The sequence below is a fragment of the Humulus lupulus genome, chromosome 6 (genome assembly GCF_963169125.1).
Source record: "Humulus lupulus chromosome 6, drHumLupu1.1, whole genome shotgun sequence".
Taxonomy (NCBI): domain Eukaryota; kingdom Viridiplantae; phylum Streptophyta; class Magnoliopsida; order Rosales; family Cannabaceae; genus Humulus; species Humulus lupulus.
The window spans coordinates 197774180-197791605 of record NC_084798.1 but is presented as its reverse complement, the minus strand read 5'-3'; the positions used below and the strand labels follow the sequence as shown (position 1 = coordinate 197791605).

The following is a 17426-nucleotide window of genomic DNA, read 5'->3' as shown; positions in this document are numbered from 1 at the left end:
TTCCAATATTAAAAAGTTATATTTTTAATAGTACCAAAATATGTTTATATATTTGAGAAAATAATATAAAGTTTTTCTTGAACTCAATTTTGATCAAATTTATTTTAAATAAGGCTTCAAATCTTCAGTTTCATTTCTTAAAAAAGTCTAAAATTTATCAGGAACTATAAATATTTATAAAAAAAATAGCTAATATAATTTTTTTTTAAATTAAAATAAATAAGAATTTACATTAAGCATTATAAGTATTTTTTTTAGATTTTTGTAACAACATTTTTCTTTTTCTTTTTTCTAAATATTAAGACATTTTTTGAGGAAGAAAACAATTGTTTTTTTAATTATTATTTTGTCAAATATAGATGTATATATTGATATTATTGAAAATATGGAGATATTAGTAGATACATAAGTAAAATAGAGAGAATAAAATGTTATATTTCCAAAGTTTAATTATGTTCAAGAATCAAATCCAAAATTTCTCTCTCTATTCATCCATATGGGTTTCCATGTGGTCCTCAATAAATGTCACCTTTGTTGTCCTAATCCCTTATGTTTGTCCTACATTGAACCCATTGAAATATACACTTAGACACATTCCCATGTGCAAGTTTTCACATCACTCAAAACTATTAAGCTAAAACCAAAGTCCAATTGGCTATAAATGCCAACTAAAGTTAAACCACCATTCACTTCTCATACGATTGGGGATGAAATTGAAAGTTGTGGCTGCCTAACTCTATTTTTTTTCTTGCCCGCTTCTTTAGCCAAATTTTGGCACATAGTTTACCAATCAATCCAATCCAAAAGGGACACGGGAATTTAATTTGTTGTTGGAGAAGTTTGCATTTTGTTTTCAAGATGTGAAAATCTAGTCTTTTTCTAGGGAAGCAAGCAAGTTGGCATGGATTGTGTGCCAAATTAGCAGAAATTAAGAATATTTTGTTGACTTAAGGATTTTGAATTGCTATTAAACTTCTTTAGCACATAAGACATGTCATTTTGTGACCTGAATAAGAGAGTAATTTTAAGCTTCAATATTTTTTTGGGGTGTTTTTTCAAGATGACTCTTTATGCCTACATTTATCTGAACATGTTAGTATATGGGTCTATTGCATCCTTAAGCCACTGCTACAACTTTCTAGATAAGATCACCAACAATGAAATTCAAGGTCATAAATGTGTTGCACAAGAAGTCATATTGGGAAACACTTTTAAAATAGTTCATTAGAGCCAAAGTTACAGCAATTTCAGATCAATTTCTCATCATCTTAGTAGCAGGGTTAATGAACTTGAAGAGCTTGCAGTCTAAGTTTATGGTTTAGAACAAACCAAAGTTCCTCCATATTCCTCTAACATGCAACTTGGTATAACCTCATTCATGTCGGTAATGAAAAGCTTCCAAGTTTTTACAATGCAAAACCAAGTGAAATAAAAAGCTAAAAACAGCCTCGGCTGCTAAGTACAAGATATTACATGGTCCAGTACTCTTAAATTGTGAAGAGAAAATATATGTTCCAACTTAGCAGTTAGCAATCTAAAATAGAAGCCTGCTCGTTAATAAGTAATAAACCAAACATTTACAAAATGAGATACTCAGATTTCTATAGTCAAAATGGATTTTTCAGCACTGATTGAATAAGATCATAGAGGTCGAACTTATATCAAGTGCAAGAGTATGAACTCAAAAGGGTCATATAACTAGTCAGAGTAAGGGGTAATGAAAGAATGTCATTGGTTTTTCACTTGGTTAATAGAAAAAAGCTCTTCAGATTGCTTTTGCCACATATAATTTGAGGCTTCAATCCACCTTGGATGAACCAGAAGCTTTTTCTCTTTCTGAGCCCATCGCGACTTCTCTGTTCCAACGTCTGTCGAGACCACATGAGTCACTGATGGATCGAGTTCTGTTACACAAGTAGCACCCAAATTCTCTGCCATCTTCCAGAGATGATGATTCTCAGCCTGATATTTGGTGGGGAAAACTCGGCTGAAAACAATTTTACATCCTTTCAAGACTTCCTTTCGAAGAGTTTTCAGCACCTGTAGAAGAAGATTGTTCAAAAAATTATGATAAATCAATCCATAAACTTCACATTGGACTTTGAAATCTGCACAATTCAAGCTTGGGGCAAAATAAAATAAAATGATAAATTTTTTTAGAGGAATCAACATGCAGCAATCAAAACTAGTTAATAATGACAGTCGATAAGTCCCATTTACAATTTTTAACGGAATCATTAATTATATATTCTCACCTTGCTATATCATTATGTACTAAACATGCATAACAGGTAACATTACATTGCTAGGGCCCAAAAGGCACATAAAATGAGTAGCAAACTTCACACTAGGGAAAAAACAAATATATATCATAAGTGGAAAAATGTTATGGTATTAAAAAAAAAATCCCAAGAAACCATAATCAAAACAATAAACAAAAGTGTAAAAGTAGTTTTAAAAAAGTATCTGAAAAAACAGATCAAACATTTTCAGGTGAGGTGGTGATGGTAGTGGTTGTGGGGGAAAAAAAAATTTGTAAAATAGGAGCCCAACTGCCCAAGCAAATTAACCTACTTTTCTTAGACTAAGAAAAGTAAACACTTTAAGAAAATAGATAACAAAGAGAAAGTGGCACACAAATAGACAATTACCTGTGTCACATCTCTGTTTATAGGATCATCACCCGATTCCTACAAAAATATTTACTAGCAATAAATACTAGATAAAAGGCAATCACAGCTTATTTCCAAAGCAACAAGAAGGTGGGGACATACATCAAAAAACATACTGTGCACTTGTTTAAGCACATTGAGAACTGTCGCAAGAGCTCCTTCAACCTCACTTTCATCACTCTTCAACTCGGAGAGGGACTTACAATTGAATCCAAATTGCTGGCAGCTTGATCTGAAGAAATGATATCTTTCCATCAGTATTAAATTGTCTTTGTGCTTTGTCCAAGCCTGCAAATATTACAACGATAATAAAAAAAAATGTAACATAGGCTGTAATTACTGACTATACACATATCCCTTCTGCAGCAAGTATACTCGAAGTAAAATAAATGTTATTAACTCACATTCTCTGCATCATCAACCATCAAGTACTTACATTTTCAGTATCATCAAGAATCAAGACAGCACTTTCTTGACCTAGCACCACATCAAGACCTTTTTGATGCTTCACAGTGCCATCATCCCTTGATATTATTCTATCGCCAAAATATTCTCTTTTAGGATCAAGCAGCTTGGCCATTGCCAAGGCATAAGGCCGGTCTCCCATAGTGTATATATATAGTTCAAACATATTCCTTGCTTCCCTTAAAAAACTCCGGACATATGGTCTTAATTTCGTCATCATATGCATAGTCTCCAACATGAAGAGGTTCCCATCAGAGACATCTAGCCATTCAAATAAAAAGAGATTTATAAACCACATATTATCTTGAGCTCAACAAATAATTTTAAATTATCTACTTTTGCAAAAATAAGACAACTAAAAAATCTCAATATGAGAGATGCAAAATAGTAAATTCATATAAATCCAATATATATTACCAAGAGGAGAAGCTGCTTGGGTTCTTAAATATTCCTCCTCTGATGTCATATGTACAAGTTGAGTGGAATTTAGCAGTGTGTGGTCAAGATCAAGAACCAAACACAGCTTTTTATGGTGTAATAAGCTCTTCATGTCTGTGCTCCGTAGTCGAACGATTTCATCATTTTGAAGCCTTAATCCCTGCCCAAAAAGAACCATATAGTTTTCCCTCAAAACTTTGTAGCCCACCAACTTATCCTATTTCAATATTCTTTATTAACATAAAACTCTTAATTCCACAAACTAAATATCCTAAGGAAAGAATACCTTGTGAATGTAACCAAATGTCACGCCAGACTCCTCCTCCAACCTCTGACCACAAAGAATACACATATTTCCAAAAGAACCAGGATGTGTGCATGCATCTATCTTTGCTGATTCCTCTGGAGAAAGTAACAAACTTTTAACACATATCTAGGTACAGAAATATCTGCACTTGCATGCAAGTTTGTGCATAAAAAATTAAAATCTAATACATGAATTATATGTGAATCTGGTAAGTAATTATAGATTGTTACAGCAATTCAATAGAACAGTAAACACAATTTGCCTCAAAACAGCCAGCCTTTTCATTGAATACCCAAGAATTCGAGAGCTTGGTTCTCTCCAAATACAGATAAAGTTTTCAGACAAATGGACAACCCTTACAATACCATTCCCAGACTATTTATTCTAAGGCATACAGGCTCTATCGTGTACCCTCCATACCCCCACAAAACCCTTTCTAACTAACTCTGCCAAATGGCTCTGCTGACTAGTCATTCCTTTTGTTCCTATCCCTCCTGGCATACACGTATGTTAATGGTGGCCTATCATTACCACAGCCCAAACACGCACCTTGTCCTCAAGGTGGAAAGTGGGATACTGCTGCTGGATTGTGAAATTCTCCCATGTAGCTTCAAACACTGGTAGGTGCATCCATTTAATTAGTGCTTAAGGTTGTTCCTTGTGTATACCTGGTCTCACATCCAAAACAGCTTCAGGTTCAAGGAGCCACTCAAGATCTGCTGTTAACTCTTTAGGAAGAGTTGCTGACGTTTGATGAGGTCCCAAAGCTGGCCTGAGTAGAGAGAAATGAAACACAGGGTGTACTTTTGCAGCTTCTGGTAATTGCAGCTTGTAAGCTGTAGCCCCACCTTAAATAAGATCTGAAATGGTCCGAAAAAGGTGGTCCCAACTTCTGATTCTTACACCTCGCCAATGATCTCTGCCGATACGGTTTGAGTTTCACATAAACTCTATCTCCAACCCCATATTCGATGTCCCTTCTTTCTTATCTGCCCGATGCTTCATTTGTTGTTGAGCTCGCTGCAAATTCATTTTCAGCAAGCCCAAAATCTCATCACGAGCCTGCAAATTTTGTTCAACAGCAGAAACAATAGTATGATCCCCTTCAAACCGAATTATTGGTGGTGGATCTCTGTGGTACAATGCTTTGAAAGGCATCATGCCAGCTGAAGAGTGATAAGACGTGTTGTACCAATACTCCGCCCACGACAACCATTTCACCCATTGTGATGGTTTAGAGCTGACAAAGCAACGAAGATACATTTCCAAGCACCGATTGACTACTTCGGTTTGGCCATCTGTTTGGGGATGGTAGGCCGAGCTATGCTTAAGTAGTGTGCCTTGTAACTTGAATAGTTCCTTCCAAAATAAGTTGACAAAATTTTATCCCTATTCGACGCAATGGATCGTGGAATACCATATAGCTTTGACCACTTCCTTAACAAAAACTGATGCTACTGTGGCTGCTGTATATGGGTGCCGAAGAGGTATAAAATGCCCATATTTTGTCAATCAATCAATAACAACAAAAATAGAATAAAATCCATTAGATTGTCGCAGTCCTTCGATAAATCCATGGATATATCCTCCCACACTTGCTCCGGTATAAACAGCGGCTGTAGCTATATATTTGTTTTGCTGACATGTATGACATTCAGCCACAAACTTCTGAATATCTTGCCTCATTCCTTGCCAATAAAGGTCGGCAGCCACCCTTTGAAAACTTCGTAAAGCTCCTACATGACCCCTCAAGGTACTGCCGTGATATTCTTGCAACAAAAGTGATATGAAAGGAGAAAAAGATGGGAGAACGAGCCTGCCCTTGAATTTCAAGCACCCTTGAGTGAAAGAATAGCCTGAACACGCGTTGCCTTCTTGAAGCTGTTGGATGATTTTTGACAGAGAGGGGTCAGATTTTCGGGTTTCGAGTGCATCGGGTTTGGGTTTTACGGGTTTCGGGTGGAGAAAAATGGTACCGAAACCGATCTGAAAAAAAAAAATTGTGAGGTTTCGGGTTTTGGGTTGGATTTCAAGTTGGGCTGGGCCTATTGGGTTTTGAGCCAAAAAGCCCAATTTTGCAAAAATACCATTTTTTTATACTTTTTTCAAAAATACCATAATTTTCGAGTTTCGGGTCTGAACCCGAACCCAAGTTCAACAAATTTCAAACCCGAATCCGACAAGTTTTCCCAAAAAAACGGGTTTTTGGGTTGCGGATTTGCGGGTTTTGCAGGTTTTTCAGGTCAAATGTTCACCCCTACCTGACACATCTGTCTCTACTACAAATGGGACAGAAAATTGGGCAAAGCCAAGACTGGAACCTCACACATTGGCTACTTAAGCTTCACGAATGCTTCCTATGCGTCCTCACTCCAACTAAATGCATCATTTTTCAATTGATCTATTAAAGGTCTAGCCAATTGCCCATATCTGTAATAACTTGTTAGGCCGAGCAACCCCCTCAACTCCTTAATAGACTTTGGTATTGGTCATTGAGACATTGCTGCCAACTTGATTGGGTCAGTTGAAACCCCCTCCGCTGAAACTATGTGTCCCAAGTATTCAAGCTTTTTTTGTGCAAATAGGCATTTCTTTTTAATTGCATACAGTTGATGTTGGCTGAGGCGAGTTAGGACCAACTCCAAATGCCATAAATGTTGCTCCATAGAGGCACTATAAATGAGGATGTCATAAAAAAAAACAGTACTAATTTTCTCAAAAAATCGCAAAATATTTCATTCATCAGAGCTTGAAAAGTGGCTAGAGCGTTAGTAAGGCCAAATGGCATCACCAAAAATTCAGTGTCCTTTGTGTGTTCGAAAAGCCATCTTTTCTAGATCCTTTGCTGCCACTCAGATTTGGTGGTACCCCGACTTAAAGTCCAACTTAGAGAATACTAGTGCCCCGTACAGTTCATCAAGGAGCTCGTCAATAACCGGAATTGGGAATTTATCAGCCTCCGTTTCTCTGTTCAGTGCTCGATAGTCCACACAAAAACGACAACTGCCATCTTTTTTCTTTACCAAAAGCACTAGGCTCGAAAAAAGGCTTGTGCTTGGCTGCACTATTCCAGCTTGCAGCATCTCTGTCAATAACCTCTCGATCTCATCCTTTTGTATTTGTGCATAACGGTAGGGTCAAACAAAAATAGAGCCTGCCCCATCCTGTAACAGAATATTATGTTCCTAGGATCATTTTGGAGGTAATCCCACTGGCATGTGAAAAACAGAATCATGTCTTTGTAACAGTTCCATAACCTCTGTCGACATATCTAGCTAAATTGGATCGTGATTGACTGCTAAGGCCCCGAGCTGAATCCAATAGCCTTGCCTTTCCTGTTGCACGGAGAGAATCAAAGCGTTCAGAAAAATTTGAGATTTACATAAACCAAGATCACCTTGTCATGTTGTCATGTAATCCATGACCCTCCTAATTCAAATTTCATCACCATTGTGCGCCAGTTTACTTGCATATTTCCCAAAGTCCCTAACCACTGGATTCCAAGGATAGCATCGGCTCCTCCCAATTCCAATGGCAAGAAGTCTTTCACCACTCGTAAGGACCCCAAATCCAACTCCACCTTGGCACAAATCCCCCCTGTTTGCACCCTACCACCAGTCCCCAACAACACCCCATAAGTCGTAGTAGCTATGATTGGAATTTGAGCAGCCTCCACCAATTCCGAGATAAAATTATGGGTTGCCCCACTATCTATGAGTACTGTCACTGGTTGCCCTCCCCCTCAAAACAGCCAGCCTTTTTATTGAATACCCAAGAATTCGAGAGCTTGGTTCTCTCCAAATACAGATAAAAGTTTTCAGACAAATGGATAACCCTTACAATACCATTCCCACACTATTTATTCTAAGGCACACAGGTTCTATTGTGTACCCTCCAAACCCCACAAAACCCTTTCTAACAAACTCTGCCAAATGGCTCTACTGACTTGTCATTCCTTTTGTTCCTATCCCTCCTGGCAGAATCATAGACCAACAAAGAGTTATTACCCACCCTAGTAAGATGCAAGATGAAACCATCGCAAATGATGAGACACATGCAATGAATCAAAGTCTGGCATAGAATAATAAAAATTACCTAATTTTTGTTCTTGAGATTCTTGCAAAGTTGACCTGCAAATTTCCTCAATGGTTTCTACTTCCTCCATTTTCCTCCTTTTGACCCTAAAATTTAGTTTGAAAAAAATAAATTGAGAAGGTACCACATGTGACTTGAAAATTTAGTAAAAAAAAAATGTGATCTACTCAACTTCATAAACTATTTTTATATGCATCGTACATAATTGTAGGTACACAAGCCCACAACTAAATCCTCATTTCAAAATCACAAAATTAGACAAGCAAAGTAGGTGTTAAAGGCTCTTCAATCCACCAATTTTTCCTCTTATTAAATTCCACAGGCTCTCAGTGTATGCAGTAGATGGTATGTATTCTGGAGTACGAATCAACCAAACATCACAGCTCAAAATTTTAGATACCTTTAATGAAATTGGAAAACCATAAACACAAAAACATGACAACTTGAACTACACCTCTCGTTTTCAACATCAACATCAGCATCCTCCTCTTCCTCACCCTCCTCTCTATCCTCCTCCTCAGCTTCTCCTTTTGGTGACGACTCTGAAGAATTAGACTCAAGTGTAGTATCAAGAAACGATGCAAAGTCGTCACTACTAGATGAGTTGACGGGCGAATCAGTGGCAAGACTCATCTGAATTAACAATTAAAAAAAAAGACATTACTACTGAAGAGATATTCACGGAAGTGACATGCCAATAATCTGTCAAAGTCTTAAAAATAAAAACTATCTCCTCGTTAAAATATTCCCCATTTGTTTATTTCACCATTTGATCATTTGATTCATACACACGAAAGCAATTTTAATCAGCTGCTTCTGGTTGCCAAAAAAGCTAGATGAGAATACCCACCAAATGGAAACCAAAACACAAAAAGAACCCCACCAAACAAAGAGACCAAAAAAAAAACAGGAAAAGCAAACGCCTTCCAGACTATCAAATAAGGTTAAAAGACAACATGCAAACACAATATAGCAAAACCAAATTAAAAATTACTTACTTGTAATTACAGTTTAAGTATTCTTCTCCTGAACTAATCAAATCTAGCAAAGAACTTTAGCCCAGAAACTGACCAAAAAAAAAACAAAAAACATAAGCACAAGTCAGTTTGATCTTTAAATTGGAAGGAAAGAACTTCAAACGAAGCAAAAACCAAAACTCAGTCAAACGGTTTTGTCCAAGATTTCAGAGCAGCTTTTATCGTTTTGTCTAAATATGGGCTTATTCTTAAATCATATGAGGGTTTCGCATTACACACCAAATAAAAAAAGAGAGATATACGAACAACAAAAACAAAATACAGGAAAACATAATTGCTATAACAATTCCTGCCACTCTCTACATAAATCGAAGAAGGGGCACATAACAAAACTCTTTGATTTGATTTATAGTTCCAAAACCCAAGAGTTTCCACAAAAACACAACAAATATATATCTGTACTGAACAAGTATCAATCAGTAACAACAAACAATACTCAGAACAGCGAAGAAACTCAAGGATTACAAATGTACACGATTTTTCATATTTGAATAGTTTTTTAGGGCAGAAAGGAGAAAGAGATAAGTGAGAGAAACCTGAGTTCAATGAAGAACGTCGAGAGCAAAGGCGGCAGAGAGAGCTGAGCCTGAGTGAGTGGGTTTTCTGAGAATCATAAAAAAAGTTGGTTTAAAAAACAAGGACAGCCACTTTTTTGTTAGAACTAAGAAGAATTATGTATTTAGGTAAGAAAAAACTTTATACCCAACATCTCAATCCCATGCATTCAAGAAAAAGAGTTTTACTATTCCATTTTTCAAACATTCAACTTTCAGTTTCTTGTAAACTATACATAAGCTTGTACAATTCCATAATATACTTGATGATTTCAAACATTCAAGAAAAACTAAACATAAATCATCAAAACACCATAGAAAAAGATAAATTAATTATCAAACACAATCTACAAATACACACAATATCATAAGTTAGTTGAGGACTTTCCTCAAACAAATGGATGGCAATCGAATTTTCAAAACTATTTTACTTACCTGACTTTAATATAAACTTTCTCCTCTTCAATATGCCATGGATTTGAAAGGAAGTTCAACTCCAACAACAGATTTGGTGGTGGCCCGCGACGTCGAAAGGGTGGCTAGAAGATATGTGAGCTAGACTGGGTTGTGGTGAACAAGATGATGAGCCATGACTGTGAATTGAGTCCACTTAGTTCGGTTGACTCGTCGTGCGAAAGATGAAAGTGGTGGCGAAGCCGGAGTGGTAGCAGCTCAGAGGTAGGTTGGGTGTGAAAGATGAGTATTGGAGAAGTTATTTTATTGTCTTTGAGGTGTGTAATGGGGAGGGTACAATGGGGACATTGATTAAGATTTTAAGTATTAACAGAAGAGTTTAAAAATGTGGATAAAAATTATAATGGTTAACTAAAATTGGGTAGTCCACGTAATTTTTTCCTCAAATGACAATGCCCAAACAGGCCCTTTGCCTTTGATTTTGGTGGAATTATATCCCAAAAAACACAGTTTTTTCCTTTTATTCTTTCTAAAACCCATATGTAAAATTAATAATTATATAGGAAATTACATTTTATATGGTATTTTGAATAAAGTTTATAAAAATATGGTTTTTTTAAAAAAAATTCACTTTTATGGGTTTAATTTTCCATATTTTTGTATAAAAGTTTGTTTATGCCATAGTTTTACTTTTAATCAAATTTTATTAATTTTGAAGGAAATGTTTGTAATTTGATTATTTTTTTTAGCTTATTTGATTTTTTTCATATTAATTTTATATAATTATTCTTATATTAAATTTTTTCCATGGTTGTATTGTAAACTTTTTAATAATTTTTTTTTTTAATATGGATTGTGTTTATAAATTTTTTTATTTATTATAAACATTTTTGTCCTTTTTTTTAGATTGTATGTTTTTTTTTTTCAAAGTCTGGGTAAGGAACCCGTTACTTAATTAATTTGTTAAATAACATTTGTTTGGAGGAGTAAACAGTTACTTGTTTGATTTTTCACAGTTATGTAAAAAATAGTCTTAGAGGTTAAATAACATGTATCAAGAGGGGTAACCAATTACAGTGAGAAGAGTAACCTACTACCATAAGAGGGGTAACCAGTTACCATAAGAGGGGTGACGAGTCACTCATATTAGAAATGAAAAGAAACATCAAATTTGAAGAAAAAAAAGGAAGAATACGTATGATTTAGTAACCTTGATAATCAGTTACCATAAAGAACCCAAAAATATACACACATCAGAGCGTGAAGATAACCAATAACTCCCCAGAAATATACACACAGAATGTGAGGGTAACCAGTTACCACATATCTGAAGAAAAACAAACCAGATATGACCACGAACCAACCTCCTCCCTCGCCTCCGACCACCACCAGAACCCTCCATCCCCTGCGCACAAAACCCCATCGCAAACCCAGCCATCCCCGTCGTTTTGCACAGCTCCGAGCACCACGAATCCACTTAACCCAGGCGCCACCCTTCTCCCTCGCCTCCGACCACCACCAGCACATCCCTCGCCTCAACCTATCCCCGTCGTTTTGGATTCAAGGGCTCACGAATGGAATCGCCCAGAGATGTGCTGATTGGGGTTGTGTTCGTCGATGGCACGACTGGGTGTTCTTAGTTGGGTTTCACGGAGGTGTGCGTTTAAGGTGAATCGCAGGTGGTGGGGGTGGGTGGCCGGAGATGATGGTGAGGCAAGCGAGTGGAGGACAAGGGAGGTGGCGGCTAGGGCAAAATGAAAGAGAAGAGGTGGCTTGGCTGAAGACACGATACAGACTCAAGTTTCAGATGAGGAATTTTTGCTATGTTAATTAGCATAATACCCCTCCTTTCTGATTTTTTTTCTTTAATTTTGAGTTCCAATATCTGATTAGTTTTCTCATGAACTAAGTTTTTGTTAATTAAATTTTCCCATACAAATTAAGGAAAGTTTAATTCCCATATTTTTGCACATTGATGGCTAAAAAGCCATATTTTTAAAAAATTCTCACAATTATAACAAAATTTCAACAGTTAACTGTACTGAAACTAAAGACGAAAGCACTTATTTCCCATTCTTAAAGCACTCATAGCAGAAGATGTGCTATTTTATCTTCATTTTCCATCACCAAAATTCCACTTTTTCTATTTTACATCAATCTACCATATATCCACTTCTCTATTTTACATCACCGGCTTTTCACTTTAATATTCGAGCTTCCCAAGCTCTATGTTGTTGGGGAACTCTGCAAGGGTCTTACCACCTTATTCATTTAAAATATTTTCTCTCAATAATATAATATTTCTATATAAGGGCATTTGCACCCCAAGAATATATATAAAGATACCTCATTAATTAAATAAATTAATTTTTAAAATCATTTCCAACACTTTTTCTCAATATTTTTTTGGCATTATTTAATTACATTTTTAGTTTATTTCAATAATTTTATTTTATATTATTTTAATTATATTTTTAAAAAATGATTGTATAATGTTTTAGGAAAAAAAACTCTTATTTTAACAAGTTTTTACATATTTTTTGTTTTACTTTTTTTTATTTAAATATTTAAAAATATATATTATGTATATGTATTTTTTAGAATATGAAAAAGAAAAAAAAATTAGAAAAATGTAAGCACAAGTTGAAAAAAAATATTATATATATTAATTTTTAACAAAATGGAGTGTACTAGTCAAATTTTGTGTTGCAAATATAATGCCCCTTCTATATATTTTAATATTTATCATATGTAATGACAAATATAACTAAACTCTACAATTAAAAAAATATAATTATATTCTATTCTAAATTAATCCAAAGTTATAAAACAAACTAAAATATGCATTAATTAAAAAATAAATAAAAACAAGAGAAGCATTTTCAACAATCAACCATGTGTTGTGTTCTATACAAAATACTATCAAAAGTAACCCAGCACTGGGTTTCAGGATTGTGCAATGTTCTATACAAATAACTAACAAATGAGCATTGCCAACCTGTGTTGTGTTCTATACAAAATACTATCAAACGTAACCTTGCATTGGGCTTCTGTTGTGCATAGTTCTACACACATAAAAAAGCTATGGTTGAATTTGTGGCTTCAGGATTGTGCAGTGTTCTATACAAAAGACTAACAAATGAGCATTGCCAAAAGTGATTGCATTGTTACCCTTGGAAAACACCAAAAACATCAGCCCATACACCAGCCAAACATGATCTAGACCTTTGCTTATCAAGTATTTTTAACTGGAGTCTATGGAAATACTCTTGCTGCATTGGAGGTAAAGTTGAGACATCTATTCTCATAACTTCTAACTCTTTCCTCCTAATTTCATTCTCTTCTCTCTGTTTATCCAATTCAAGCCTCCCTCTTTTAATGTGGATGTACTCTTTCCTATATTCTTCCTTCACAACACTAGTTTTTTTTTCTCTCCTCATTCAATTTAATCATCAAATTAGTAAGATCAAAATCGGTACTCTCTTGCCTCTTTCACTTCTTTGCAGCCTTCCTCCCAATGGGTCTCTCTAAATTCACATCTATGGATAGTGATATAGTATCTTCATCTAGAAACTCTGGCATATGACCATCTAGAGTTATTGATATTTTTTTAGTTTTGACACTACCGCCCTCAGCCACAGATTCTTTCCATTTTGGATGGTGTAGTAGAATAGTCCAATAATGAAGAAAGTTGAATCTCGCGAAATGGTTACTTCAATAGAGCACCAAATCACCACGGTAGTTGCTTAAGCTTAGCACTGAATATAATTAATTTGTACTCTAAATACTACCCTATCAAAATTTTCCCACTAAATGTTAATGAAGCAACAATCAAGAAGGGCCATTCCTTAATATCAGTAAAACTAACTCATTTATCAATCTTAACCAAAAAAGAAAAAAGACCAAAAACACCAATCTCAACCCAAAAAAAAAAAATCGTAAAAGAGAAAATACAATATACTGACTTTTAACTTAGCAGACCATATACCAACAAATCAATGATCATGAGGCAAAACTATGACTGGAAATGTAAATCACAAGGAAATTTCTAAAACTAAGGTTGTCTTCATGTGCAATACATATTTCTTTTTTTTCATGCAGCTAACAATTTTCAGATCCAACTCATTAAAATACAAAAACCCTACGTAAAAAATTATATTTTTAAAAATCAAAAGAAAAAAACAGGTGAGTTTAATTAGTTTACAGGGGGAAGAACCAGTAAAACCCAAAATGAAAGAATAAGAAATATCTAATATCAGATCCAAAACCAAAATGAAAGAATAAGAAATATTTAATAGAAGAGAAGAGTACAAGTATTCACCTCAAAAATACTGCAGTTCTGTAATCACGCAAGAGCATATCAGTCCGTCTTTCTACATGATAGAGATGTGAGTTTGGTGAAACGATAAACCATAGACAGGCAGAGAACTGAGAAAATGATAAAGATTCTAGAGAGGACCAAATAAAGTAAAAGGGGATGAAGAGATAAACATTCGTAACAATTAGGGAAATTTGCCACATAAATCCCTATGTAGTTTGATTTGTTAACTTAAATGCTTAAGTAAGATTTTTGGAGGCAAAAATCCCTACACTAACTGATTTGGTGTGTCAAAGGTCCTTCATGTTAAATCTCTGTTAAGTTTGACTTTAATGAGTATGTGGCAATTTTGAATTGGTGTAAAATAGTTAAATATATTAAAAATAAATTAAATACTAAAAAAATCTATTTAAAAAACGTAAAAGAAAATAAAACTTAAATTAAAAATGCTAAACTGATTGAATTAAAAATATTAAACGATTGAAACTCTTTTCTTGGGTATCTTCTTCTTTCCTCATAACATCTTTGTCTTTCTTCTTATTATTTGGTAATTCAAAAAATCATACAACCAAATGAAGCACTGTATTAATAATGTATACTATTCTATTATTCTAACATTTAACATCTAAGAAGAAATTTTTTTGATGAACCTCGGCAAGAATACGAACCTAAACCCAGAAAATTCCATCAACCCCAAATATCGCCAACAACCAAAAAAGAGCAAAAAAAAAATCTAGACTTTTTGTTGTTCTTCACGCAGACCCCAACAAAAGAAAAAAAAACAAAGGAAGAGATGAAAGGCTTTACAAACCCCAAATATGTTCAACTCAAATCCCAAATCTACTCACCCCAAACCTCAAAGTGATTTTAAGTGTGGTGATTCACAAAATACTAGACGGGAAGAAGAAGAAGAACGTGAGGCAGGAAGCAGGATAAGAACAAAAAGAAAAACTTCAACTCCAAATTTGTTTAAAGGATTAGATCGGCCAAGAAGCAAAATGGAGGGGTTGACGGGATGGTGGGGTTTTTTGGGTTTGGGGTATTTGGTCTTTGCAATTTTCTAAAGATTTTGGATCATAATTTTAGTCTCTTTTTTTTTTTCTGGTTTTGGTTCTCATTTTGATCGTGTTCTTGCTTTTTTTAGGTAAGTTCTAAATGTAAACTAGATTAGTGTTTAATAAGTTTTAAATTGAAATTTATTTTATTTTAATTTGATTAAAAATGAGATTTTTTTTAAATTAAATTTTAAATTTTTTGGTTAATTTTAAATTATTTTAAAATATTTAATAAATTTAAAATAATTTGAACCAATCAAGTGCAGCCATGTGGCTGCCATGTAGATCCTAGTCAATCGTAAGGGAAAGGACTTTTAACTGCACCAAATCAGTAACTGTAGGGATTTGCCACTAGAAATCTTACAGGCATTTAAGTGCAACAAATCAAAATACATAGGGATTTATGCCACAAATTTCCCTAACAAATATAGCAGAGATTTCTAAACATAAATAAATATAGTAATGATCGTGAGGAAAAACAATCGAAACCCGTATCAGAAAAACTAAAATCAAACAAAAATAAAAGAAAATAGTCACCTTTCTTGCCCAGCGCTATCCTAAGCAACGAAGATCTATTTTTTGGCGCTAAGCAATATAAAAATTCTGTTGTGAATGCTCTTAGGGAACAAATTCTATCAATTTTCAAAACATAAAAATATATACATGGTTATTTCTTAAATTTTAAAACACAAGCAAGAAGGCACTTCCCAATCTTAGGATTATAAATTATCAACTATTTTATCAATTTTTACATCAAAATAAACTTGTCAGTTCTAGATCTTTGAGACAATTATCATTTTTTGAACAGATGAGAACAATCATTTTTTTTATAAGAAACAGATAGTTGTTACCCATTTGTTAAATTACCCCAGCTGGGGTTTGAACCCCAGATCTCTTACTTACAACACACACACCCAACCACTTGAGTCTAGCTCAAGTGGCATGAGAACAATCATTTATCAATTATTGGACAAGTATATTATCAATATTTAAAAAACTAGATAATAATAATTTATCAGAAGCTAAACAAGAGACTGAAAAACACTGACAATTTCTCTTTATTTGGAATGAAAGGCATACACAATTCAATGAGAGATATTACAGACACAATTTGTTAATATTAATCCATTGCACAAATAATTTATTATTATTTAATGCATGAGTATGACACAAACAATTGATCAATATTAAGAATTTAGAAACAAGATACCGATAATTTATATCCTAAAAAAAGTACATTAAAAAAGAACATTTCCATTAGAAAGAACTTATTAATCATATTCATAATATAAACGATAGAAAATAATTGAGTACCTTGAAATGAGTATTGAACCAAACTTCATAAATAGAAGAGTGAATCCAATGATGAAAACTTGCTTCAATTAGATGAAACAATTGGCATCCATTAGTCCAACTGTGATGGGAGGCTTCCTCTCTAACCTTTGATAATGAATACAAAATATAAATCACTGACTCAATTGAGTGGCTCACAATTGTGTCTCATGAAAAAAGATTCTCATAAAAAAAGATCCCTTTATCTAGGTATGTCAATCAAAACTCAAAACAGGCCCATTGAAATTTAAAATCAATTTAAAGCATTGAGCTCATGCCCAGCTCTCAAAATCTCATATGCTGAAAACTTTCAGTGTTCTAAAACCCCACCATAAACACAATATTATATTCCATATAAATTGACCCACTTCCAACAAAATCGAAACATTCAAAACCCCAAATACAATTCAATTCACAAGTATTTTCAACAATGACCAATATAGAATCACATAAGATAATCATCATACTTGTTAGTATAAAATTATTAAAGGTAAAAAAAAACAAAAATTCTCAAATCACACAAGACAATATCAATGATATAAGACAAAATGCACCAAAAACAAGTTTGGATATCTCATAAATCAATGCAGATTCAATTAACATGTCTCCATTATGAAAAAACAAAACTTATAAATCATTATTATAATTAAAAAGTATAAAATTATGAAGAAAAAAAAATTGAGTATCTTGAAATGAATATTGAACCAAACTTCATCAATAGAAGAGCCAATCAAGCAAA

The 17426-nt window shown here is 34.1% G+C and overlaps 1 protein-coding gene across 13 annotated transcripts; it reads right to left on the bottom strand.

Moving 5' to 3' along the window:
- Positions 1-1403: 1403 nt before the first annotated feature.
- Positions 1404-16798, bottom strand: LOC133782926 (RNA polymerase II C-terminal domain phosphatase-like 4). 13 transcript variants are annotated; one of them, XM_062222381.1, is made up of 12 exons: positions 16670-16798; positions 14304-14355; positions 9551-9617; positions 8976-9043; positions 8432-8610; positions 7978-8063; positions 3862-3977; positions 3555-3735; positions 3109-3398; positions 2775-2960; positions 2652-2690; positions 1404-2040 (listed from the first exon to the last, which is right to left on the bottom strand). In XM_062222381.1, the coding sequence occupies exons 5-12, from the start codon at positions 8608-8610 to the stop codon at positions 1729-1731; spliced, it is 1389 nt and encodes a 462-aa protein (XP_062078365.1). In that variant the 5' UTR covers positions 8976-9043; positions 9551-9617; positions 14304-14355; positions 16670-16798; the 3' UTR covers positions 1404-1728. The 13 variants fall into 13 exon arrangements, with proteins under 13 accessions (XP_062078365.1, XP_062078367.1, XP_062078373.1 ...); XM_062222383.1 differs by having other exon boundaries at positions 14304-14351; positions 16670-16692; XM_062222389.1 differs by lacking the exon at positions 2652-2690 and having other exon boundaries at positions 16670-16790.
- Between the last annotated feature and the right edge of the window lie 628 nt (positions 16799-17426).

What these genes read in the sequence shown, in the direction of transcription:
- LOC133782926 (XM_062222381.1), bottom strand. Translation starts at nt 8,610, where the DNA reads ATGAGTCTTGCCACTGATTCGCCCGTCAACTCATCTAGTAGTGACGAC. An exon ending in GTTGATGTTGAAAACGAGAG is followed by an intron (nt 8,064 to 8,431) that starts GTGTAGTTCAAG and finishes ACTAAATTTTAG; the next exon opens with GGTCAAAAGGAGGAAAATGG. An exon ending in TAAACAGAGATGTGACACAG is followed by an intron (nt 2,041 to 2,651) that starts GTAATTGTCTAT and finishes CTTCTTCTACAG; the next exon opens with GTGCTGAAAACTCTTCGAAA.